The sequence below is a fragment of the Zingiber officinale genome, chromosome 4A (genome assembly GCF_018446385.1).
Source record: "Zingiber officinale cultivar Zhangliang chromosome 4A, Zo_v1.1, whole genome shotgun sequence".
NCBI lineage: Eukaryota > Viridiplantae > Streptophyta > Magnoliopsida > Zingiberales > Zingiberaceae > Zingiber > Zingiber officinale.
Genome location: NC_055992.1, coordinates 22,437,791 through 22,448,964, shown reverse-complemented (window position 1 = coordinate 22,448,964; position 11,174 = coordinate 22,437,791). Strand labels below are relative to the sequence as shown.

The window sequence follows — 11,174 nt, the reverse complement described above, 5'->3', positions numbered from 1 at the left end:
TCACCATCACATACATTAGATGTGCGCAAGGACTAGTCACATTTTTAGTATATGTTGATGACCTGCTAGTTTTTGGACACAATGATGAGTCCACCGTCACCCACATAGTTGACTACCTATGGATAGTCATGGATTCAGCAGGCCTACAAGCCAACTTGAAGAAGTTTAGAATCCATATGATAGGGGTTGATGGATGCATTAGAGAAAAATTACTAGAGATGTTTGGCCTCCAGCTTGGGACATTCCCTTTGCGATATTGAGCATACTTTTGATGGCAAAGTAGTTGTGTACGATAAATCATAGTGTTTTGATTGATTTCGTAGTTGGGGGGCTCACTTCCTAATCAAGACACATCCTATTTTATGTTGGTAAGTTAGAATTAGTTAAGATAGTTCGATAAGGCTTTGAATGCTTTCGGCTTTTAATATATATATATATATATATATATATTAGTTGCACTAGGGCTTGGGATATTGCTAATATTAATAGATAGTCAAAAATTCTAAATAGATCATGGGGAAAATTTTAAAAAATCAAAATATAATTAATAATATTAAAAATAATAGAAACTCAAAAAGAAATCAAGAAAGACTTAAAATAAAAATCACAATATAATAATTTATAGCAGTTAATGAAAATAAATCAATAATAATTATTAAAAAAATAGCATAGTTGTGTAACTGAAGCATCATATGTTTGAAGATAATCGTGTGGCAACCAGAATCCAAAGGTGCCTAAAAAACATTGAATAGAATAAAATATATGAAACCTCACAGATTTCTAAAGTCAACTCTAAATATATAGTTCAATTTCATTATTATTATTATTGACAAATAAAAACAGCAATCCAAACTCGCAAATCAATATAATGCATCTGATTATCAGAGTGGAGACCAGCAGAAGATCCATCTCATTTTGACAAAAAGATTCTATCATGAACAGACATTTTGTTTTTTGGTATATGCCGCGTTTGCCAAAATGCTACAACTAAGAGAATGTTCATACAACATTTCCATTTTATGTTCAGGATTCAGACATTTTAAAATATGCACATCAAGATAGATAAAGCACTGCTAGCAACACATCTGCCATTGCTTTGGCTAGGAGAGGAAGCAAAGTAAACAAGGAGAGAGAGAGAGAAAAAAAAATAGTAATATGACATTATGCCATAATCACAATTAGGGCGATGAGGAGTGATTTAAGACAGTGACGAAATGAAAGTATCCACTTGGTCGTTCATCTTCCTCGAAAGAAACTTCATGCAGATTGGTGGCTTTACTTGAGCAAGTGCAAGCACGGCTTGTGGCAGAGTCCATATCCCATCACCACATATCAAACCAGATGCCACTGCCGGACCAAAGGAATCTGCCTTCGGCTTGTTGATCTTTTCCCAGATGAATAACATGACGCTTCCGACAAACATATCGATGGCGAAGTATGATCCGATGTAGAAAGGAATAGCCATTGCCATTGGGATTGGTATAAACCGTGCAATCTTCAGGCTAACCAGATCTTTTATCAAGTTGATCATAATCGCGACAGCAAAGAAAATGAAGCAGAGAGTGAGACAGTGTTTTGGTAGTGAGCCGAAGCCGTCAACACCAAGAATAGCCATGTTACGGTATATGGTGGCATAGGGTGCAGGGTACTGACTTCCTTCTTCGCCAATATCTTTGAAGGCCTTGAAAAAAAGCCAGAAAACACTTGGAGCGATCACACAACCCATCGCAGTCCCAATGATTTGGCTCACAAACATGGACCGGGGAGAAGCCAGCGTTAGGTAACCAGTCTTGAAGTCCTGCATAAGATCTGAGGCAGTCGAGACAATGTTCATCATAACACCACAGGCCGCAAGGCCAGCGAGGACACCACCGTGAGCAGCACCAGCCCAAGCTCCAATTACAAAGATAGCAAGCTTCCCGTAGGTGGAAGCCAAAGACCAATCTGTAAAACCGCATCCATAGGCATTGCAGAATGCTAAAACTGGGGCGAAAATATAAGCAACCAAGATGAAGTACCACTTGAGTGGAGGGAAGATATGAGGAAGAGTAATGATGGAGATTATAGCAACCGACACATAGCCCCCATATGCTACCCATTGTGGAATTTGATCTTTAAGGAAGACCTGAGATCGCTTTTCATCGTCATAAGAGACGATAACAGATGCAGGGCTGTCATCATCTGTAACAGGAAGAGTGCTGGGACCTTGGCGTGCTGCAGCGACGAAGGTAGCAATCGTTCGATGTAGGACCTTGACAAAGTTATAAAGGCCATCACCAAGAATTATGGCAATGCCTATGAATACCTGTACAATGCGTGGATAAAGAATGAGTAGAATAGGAGAGAAAAGGGAACACAACTACTAAGAAGTGAAAATGTGTGTGATGTAATTCTAACAAAAGCAAGTTAACAACTAGTGACATTCTAAATGGCCAGAGGTTTACCTTATAGCCATTCAAACCATGTAGGCTACTTGGTGGTGTATCAGCTGGATACCAATGACCTTTTTGGTTATTTATAAGAGGCCACATGATTCCCCACGAAAGGATGCCTCCCAGGAGAACAGATATATTCACCAAATATGGGCAGATCATTCCAACTCCAACATATGTTGCAGAGAAGTCAAAGTAGAACCTGTAAGAGAAAAGGTTAGGCCACAAGTACCATGCTTATCAACTATTTTATATCGAATAATATTTTCTTTGCCTCAGGACCCATTACACTTTTCAGTGTTCATGCTTATCAGTTCTAACTACAAGATAAAATGATTGACCTTCAACTAATTATTTTCAATACATACAATTAAATAAAACAAATTCAGGCAATCCAAACTACCTGTTCTCATAGGCTTTAAGACCAAGGGTAGGGAATGATGCAAAGCCACAACCATCAGCAGCAGTATAAAACCACTGAAAGAATCCCCAAAAGAAGCTACCAATAAAGCACTTGCCTAGCATCCATACTTGCTTCCTAGAAACCAAAAAAAAAAGTTTCACATAAATTATGCTGGATATTCCAAGATGAAAGAGAAATGAAAATTCAAATGTTTATTACTTGGCCAATTTTTCACCATTCAATGTATGGAAGCCGTTGATAAGGTATGCAGTAGCAGTACCACTTGGATAGATCAGCTTGTAGTCGATGATCATTATCTATAACAAGTTTAAGTAAGTATCCTGACAGCTATAATCAAGTTCAATCTTCAAGAGCATGAAAATTGGACAAACCTTTCTGAGTGGCACAACAGAGAATAAACCAATAAAGCTAACAACAAACATAAATGCAATCATCCATCCTAAGCTCGGTTCCTTTATATTCTGAGAAGTATCTTCTTCAGTTGTTTTAGCAGCAATTTTTGAGCTCATACCAAAAAGATAACTTCCAAAACCACCTGTCAATAAAAACAAAAAAAAAAAGTGTATAATGTTAAAATCGTTTAGATATATAATTCAAATACAGTACGCAACCAACATCACAGTTTTCTTAATGCAAGAGCTATCTTATACATTCTCTCCCAATTTCTCCAAAAGAATAGAAGTCAACTTTAAGTTTGAAACAATTGTCATCAGTGGACCAAAATGGTTCCCGGAGAAACTGTTTCCATCTCGTACATAAAAGTCCAAAATGATACTCTAATCTTAGAAGTCTTTCTAGAAAACCATATCGTCGACTATCAATCTCACTTGAAAAAAAAAATACTAAACATGGATAAAGCATGGGTTGATATTTGACCATTTCGGTTTGTTCAACGTATACAATTAGTCAAGTTTTACAGGAATGAATCTTGAAATACTTTTGTGGTGATCTCTATCTCAAAGTAGGACCTACACTGTTTATATATAATTTAATGAACTCCAACCCTGGTCTCACTCTATTTGCAATTTGCATTACTAATTTAAAATTCAAAATTTTATATTAAAGATATCAAATGGTAAAACATAAATGACTCCCCATCTCACATGCTGTCGCATGTGACAAAAACAAGAAAAGAAAACAAAGAATAATTTCTTAGGAATTGGCAATATCAAAGTTGATATTATAGTGCATAGTTTGTTTCCTACTGGTATCCATAAGATCTTGCTTTCCTTTTTTACTTTTCTGAACTCATTCTCTCTGAAGAGAAAAAAAGAGGCAGAACTTCCATAAAAACAGATACTATGTTTTCAGAACAATTAAAAGAGCAATCAAAGTAACAAAAAAAATTATCTTTATCCATTTTCAGATGATTAAATTCACTATCCTATGTCAACTGATGACTACAAAATGCACATGATCCCTCAACCCTCCAAAGTTCTATGAATGCCCACAACTCCCACCCACCAATCGTCTTTGTAAGGATAGCAAGTATCTATCTTTTATTTTTACAAACGCATTAATTGATAGAAAGCTATAAAGTCCCACGCTCCATAATTGCTTACGCCAGAGGATTTCAAAAACAATTCCAATTTCAAGAGCATCTCCTCAAACATAACACTCAAAGACTAAAATAAACAAAGATTACTCTTGAAGGATAACAAAGACATTTCGAAATCACACTTTTGGAGCAGATCAAGATCAAAAAGAAGAAATCAGAAATTTTTAGGAACCAAAGCGTCATCCTATAATTTCAATCTTAAAATTAGAACAAAGTAAAATGATTAAACAAAAAAAAAAAATCAGAGATTGGGAAACCCAAAATAGTCCCTATACTCGAAATCCTTAGAAGGAGAAGTATCAGATTTTTGAAATGGCATCTTTGAAAAACGACGACGAGAAAGAAAGAGGGCAGAAGGCAAACACTTTTAGGGTTTCGGAATCGCGTACCGCTGAAAGCGAGGCCGTAAGCGGCGACGACGCAGGTCTGGATGACGGTGTTCTCCTGTCGCGTGAAGGGAGTCCGAAGCAGTCCGGTCTGCTCGAGCGCCTTCGTCCATAGCTTGACGAAGAAGAACCCGAGTAGCCCGGCAGCGACGTTGAGCGAGGGGATGATCCCCGTCGTCAGGTTCAGCTTCATCACGATGACGCTAAACATCACCGAGAGGAAGAAGCTGACCACCAATGCGCGGGCCGTGAGCTGCTCCCGCCACGGCGGCACGCGCTGCCCCTCGAACGCCCGCTCCACCGACATCTCCTCCTCTTGCTCCTCCTCTCCTCCCTTTTCCTTCCGCCTCCGCCGCAGCTTCTCCTCCTTGACAATGCTCTGCATCTCAACCTCTTCGGACGCCATGTGAAGAAGGGATGGGTGACGATTAAGCCGTAGGAAATGGGTGCCGAGGAGGTGAGAAGAGAGGCTGTTTATGAAGAGGGAGGGAGGGAGGGAGGAAGAACCACAGGATCGATTGAAGTATTCGGTTAGCTGGCGAATGGTGTTCTTAACAAATTGACTTGGATATGTGAATCTTGGAAACGTCCACATCGGGAGGCCACTCCCGTAGAACGGATTCGACTGTATTTGGAATCCTCCAGCCGGAGTCATCAAAAGTACATTTTCAAAAAACATTGAACGGATGTCCCATCGATTATTTTAACCTGAAAGCCCTCCGTATTCCAATAATATATTATAGTAACTACTTGAAAATTTTAAAATACATCTATCTTGAAAACAGCTCTTATTCCCATGATATTTTTATAGTAGCTATACTGAATTTACGATCCAATTTAATTAACTGTGAAATATATGTCTAACTGCTCACGCAGTTAAATCTTAAATTTTAAAATTATTTTAACCAAAATTATATTAAAACAGTTATAAAACCTATCAAATTTTATTATTTAATCAAGAATATGAATTATTTAATAACTAATTTTGATAAATCTAAAATTAAATTATGTTAATATTTTTTTCTATTAAAATAAATTTAAAGTTTATTAGTAATTTTTTTTAAAAAAATTATATAAAAAATATGCACGACATGATTTTCTTTAGTCTCACATCGTAAAATTGGCAACACCATGAGAGCAGAAACTTCTATAAATGCTTTAGATTGACAACATTAGTAAGCATACATTTTTTGATCTTTTGGCTAAGATCAAATATAATATTTATTTTTATCGGTTTAATATCTGAGATAAAAAAATAAATTAAATTTTTACGAAGAAGAATTTGTTACAGCATTTTGAGGTGTTCAAGCTTATTTGATAAGATAACCGAGCCGAGCCGAGCCAAGCTTAAAATGAACCAAGCTTTTGAAATGAGTGTTTAAGTTTGGCTTGGTTTATTTTTTATGAGCTTGAGCTTGTTTGAAGCTTGGCTTGAGCTTGATTCATTTAGATGTTATCAAACTCTCAATTCAAGCTTGACTTAAGCTTGGTTCGAGCTTGACTTGAACTTGGTTCGTTTAGATGTTATCAAGCTCTCAATTCAAGTTTGTTTGATTGTTTGAAACTTTTAATTATTTGATTGGTTATTGAGTTTGATAATTTAAATTTATTTATTTATTTTATTATTTATTTAGCATATTGAAAAGAGTTTTATTAATGACTATGGTTCGTGAATATTATTCACGAACGTTAACGAGTTGAACACATATGTGTTCAAGCTTATTTATTTAGTTTAATGAGCTGTTCAAACTTGTTTGTTTAATTAATTTTAGGTATATTGAACGAACATAAACAAGCTCTTACCAAACGAAATACCAAATTTGTTCACGAATACTTGATTCATTTACAGCCTTACTACTAGTTTTGTTAGGTTAGGTAACTGGCTAAGGTGAAGATTTAGGCACGTTGGAGTGTTTTGAAATTTTAATGTATGATTTAGTAATTTTAAAAATAAAATGAGTATTTATCAAATTTAAGTGTGTTCGGTTGATTAAATTACCGCTAATTAATAAATTAAACTTACTGGCTTGAACTCTACGTATCAATAATTAATTAGTAAGTTCTTGATCATGGTGGAGTGGTAGTTATATCTGTCAGGGTTCAAAAATCAAGGAGGATAAGAAATTCATTTCGCACTTTTAAATCACTAGGACTATTTGATAATAATATAAAATTTTTATGGGATCGAATTATGATTTCTAAAATTACTTGGAGCATAAGACGTGGATATCCAAATTATTAAAATAATAATGATAATAATAATAATAAATTAATAAATTTATTAGACAGCCATGAAAAATTTGGGCGCACGGTGATGGAGATTCCGAGAATCTTGGGATCTTTACCATGTCCACTAGTTCACAATAAGTAGCTCCAAAGTGCAGGACTCTTTATTAAAAAATTAATAAATAAATAAATAAATAATAAATTTAATTAATTTTATTGACTAATTATATGAGGATTAGTTCCATCCTATAAAATTTTTTCATCAGCTATAAAGATAAATTGAAAAGAGTTTATGACGGATAGTCTAGAAATCCAACATCCTTTAATTGTACACTTTATTTGGAAGAAAGATTTCTATGAATACGTCATAGCTGGGATCAAACTACGAATATCTAAATAACAATTTGGGTACTCTATCGTTCTACCATAGTCCCGGGATAACCCAAGAATTCTTTATTAAAGATGCTCGCTCGGATGACTACTTTCAATTTAACTTTGAGACTAAAATATTTTTCTTTGAAAGAAATATTGCTCCCCTAAGTTTCGTTAAATCTAATAATGACATCAAAGATATTTAGTTCTCAATCATATATTAATCATAATAATTACACACTCATAGTCCGGGAGTCCAAAGTTGCTCCACGTGCCTGGACGACCAAAAATCTATCTACATGGCGAGTTGGAGCACACTGATTGGGGGACCTACATCATGATCCGTGCGCCTGGGGATGGTTCAGGCGCCCGGAGATGGATAATTGTTGTAAATTGAGTTTCAACGAGAGTATGTCACGTCAACCTTGTGGGGGTGCCCGGGGGAGGTTCAGGCGTCCGGAGTGGGCTATAAAAGGAGGATTCGACTATCACTTCAACAACAACATTCTGAATAAGTTTCTCTCCTACACGCTGCTCCAGAATCGACTCGACGACGCCCAAACACTGCTCCGACAACCGAAGTCAAGAATCTTCAAAATCTGTAGTTGTCAGTAACTTTTAATATTTGCTTCTATATTGTAATTCAACTATTCTTGTAATATTCGAATTGATAGTGAATTGCCCAATAAAAGTGATCGACGATCACCAACCTTAGAATAGAAGTCGTTACAAGTTCCGAACCAAGTAAAACCAACAATTGTTAGCGTTTATTTTATCTTGCTTTCTATTTCCGTATTTTTGAAAAGTGTGAAAAATGTGCTAGTGCTATTCACCCACCTCCTCTAGTGCAATGATTATACACATCGTTGGATCGAAACTGTAGGAGATTGTTGTGGAGTTCTTTTGCTATGGGATATTGCTCAAGTAGTTAAACCACACACTTATTGCACTAGTCCCCAAGGTTACCCGTGCTCCATCGGTTGCAAACTATAGGTCCATCTCCTATTGTACAACTATCTACAAGGTTATCTCAAAGATTTTGATAGTGAGAATAGCAAGAGTTATAGACAACATTTTGGATCCAACCCAGACAACATTTGTGGAGAAGACATCTATTGCAGATAATATTCATCTTACACTGGAGTTGTTAAGGTAGTACACTAGGAAGTGAATCTCATCGTGATATGCTCTCAAGGAAAATCACCAAAGGCTTTTGATGTAGTGGACTAACACTTCTTGAGGATTGCATTGGAGACTTTTGGCTTCTCTAGACTCTACACAGATTGGATCATGAAGTGACTCACCCCTACCTTATTTTCAATATCCATCAATGAAAAGATACGTGAATATTTTCGAGGATCTAAATGCCTACGGTAGGGTGATCCACCATCATCATTCCCTTTTGGCATCTATCATGAGGTATTCTCTAGGCTACTACGATAAACGCCCATGCAGGTAGGATTTCACCTACATTAGATGTGCACAAGGACTAGAGTCACATTTTTGGCATATGTTGATGACCTACTAGTTTTTGGACACAAAGATGAGTCCACTGTCACCCACATAGTTGAATACCTTTGGATATTTATGGATTCAGCAGGCCTACAGGCCAACTTGAAGAAGTTTAGAATCTATATGATAGGGGTTGATGGATGCATGAGAGAAAAATTACTAGAGATATTAGGCCTCCAGCTTTGGACATTCCCCTTCAGATACTTGGGCATACTCTTGGTGGCAAAGCTATTGTGTACGATAAATCATAGTGTTTTGATTAATTTCTTGGAAGACACATCCTGTTTTATGTTGGTAAGTTAGAGTTAGTCAAGATAGTTCTATAAGGCTTTGAATGCTTTTGGCTTTCTATCATGTTGATCCTTAGTCACATAGTGGACAAATCTTCCATCTGTAAATCCTTTGTTTACAAAACATCCTCTTATCTCAAGGGTTGTTATGTGCCTTCCGAATAACGTATTGGAATGTATACTAAAAGTTTAATTTTTTGTATAAATATTTACTTAGAAATAAAAATCATATTGGTCAAATATCTACATTTATAAGCTAAGTGTAGTTGTTCAATTAATTTATATTGTAGATAATATGGTGTGTGGTGTCACACACAGAAGATCATATTATCAGTACTTTAAAAATTATAAACAGTTGCTCACGACTAAGATGGATAGAAACAAACCATTGGAATAGTCATAGTGTAATTTGGTATTAGTTTATCTTGACTATAAAATTATACTATTACACTCAGAGTGTATTGAGCTGGACCATTTAAGGTAAGTTCTTTTTATACTGACTGAATAAAAGAACAAGATCTTTGTTATTATGGAAGTGTGTGTTCTTAATCATGATATAATAATAAGCGCATGTACTTAATATTCATTTCTTTGATTTATCAAAGGGTGTGATTTAGTTCGATAAATCAATAGGTCCGATAAGTTGGGAAATGATATTATTTATATGGTGTGTTGTTGATTATAGAATGAAATTGTGTCCTAGTAATCTAGGTTGATAATGTCCCCAAGAGGAGCTCATAAGGATTGTCATGTTAAACCCTGCAGGTAGACTTAGTCTGACATGACAATAAGGTTGAGTGGTACTACTCTTGGAATTAGATATTAATTAAATGAGTTGTCAGTAACTCATTTAATTAGTGGACATTCGATATCTTAAACATAAGGAGACTTACACACACATGCTAAGAAGGAGCTCATATAGTAATATGGGATTGATGTGGTAGTTCAATAATAACTCTTTAGTGGAATGAGTTATTATTGATGAACTCGAGTTGGGTGTTCGGGGCGAACACGGGAAGCTCAAGTTCATCGGGAGACCAAAATCAATTCCTCCTCTCGGTCCCTGTCGCATTCTCTTATTTATAAAGTATTATACCCACCTTCTTACCCACCTTAAGGTGGCCCGCCAAGCCTAGCTTGGAGCCCAATCTAGGGCCGGCCAAACCAAGGTTAGTTGGTTTCAAGAGGAGTTGGTTTCAAGAGGTGGCCGACCCTATCTTTAACCCCAGCTTAGGTGGCCGACCACAACACAATAAAAGGATTTTAATTTTTTTAAAATCTTTTCTTATATGGAAGCCATGATTTTAAAAGAGAGTTTTAAAATTTAAATCTTTCCTTTTATAGTTGATCCTGTCCGAACGCTAAGTCGATGGGCGCTGGGCATGTGACGCTCTCCGAACTGATAACGTGGATCTCTGACTGGCTGTATGGACCTCCGGCGAACCTGCAAGGAAGTCGGGCCGGGAAGGGGTTCCCGGCGACGACCCTCTGACGCTCAAGTCAGGCAAGAGGAAAACGAAGAAGTGGCTCCAAGGATGCGAGATCGCGTGATTACGGACCTCCGGCGAAGTCTGAGGGCTCTTATATAGAGTTGTGGGGAGGCTTGTGCACACCTACCGAGGCGTACACGTGTCCTATACCATACCTTAGTATGGGCTTGCCAGAGGAGCATGCCTGACACCATACTGCTACAGTCTGAGCACCTCTTTGATGGGACAGCAGAACCTTCCGTCGTACGATTCTGCGTATGGCCTAGTCGTTGAATATGCCTGCTGTCAGAAGATGATGTTCCCCAATGTCCCTATGTCTTTGTCTCCTTTCTCCCCGAGCTGAGCGTCCATCCGCTCGGCCTGCATCGATCCGACCGGGCGTAGGTATTGGTCCGACCGGGTGCTCGGCTAAGACTGTTCCTTCACAGCATTGATACTTTACGCCTCGGCCAAGCGGGCTACCCGCTCGGCCCGGTGACCCTGT

General features: G+C 37.3%; 1 protein-coding gene across 1 annotated transcript; it reads right to left on the bottom strand.

Moving 5' to 3' along the window:
• Positions 1 to 911: 911 nt before the first annotated feature.
• On the bottom strand, positions 912 to 5,395 carry LOC121969697 (probable metal-nicotianamine transporter YSL12). Its single transcript, XM_042519925.1, has 6 exons — positions 4,804 to 5,395; positions 3,228 to 3,391; positions 3,055 to 3,152; positions 2,836 to 2,970; positions 2,445 to 2,634; positions 912 to 2,305 (listed from the first exon to the last, which is right to left on the bottom strand). The coding sequence occupies exons 1-6, from the start codon at positions 5,393 to 5,395 to the stop codon at positions 1,199 to 1,201; spliced, it is 2,286 nt and encodes a 761-aa protein (XP_042375859.1). The 3' UTR covers positions 912 to 1,198.
• Positions 5,396 to 11,174: the final 5,779 nt, after the last annotated feature.

Excerpts from the sequence above, each read along its gene's own strand:
- LOC121969697 (XM_042519925.1), bottom strand. The coding sequence starts at position 5,395 with ATGTGGACGTTTCCAAGATTCACATATCCAAGTCAATTTGTTAAGAAC. Across the intron at positions 3,392-4,803 it reads TTACGGCCTCGCTTTCAGCG|GTGGTTTTGGAAGTTATCTT; the intron begins GTACGCGATTCC and ends TTTTATTGACAG. Across the intron at positions 2,306-2,444 it reads ATGGTTTGAATGGCTATAAG|GTATTCATAGGCATTGCCAT; the intron begins GTAAACCTCTGG and ends CGCATTGTACAG.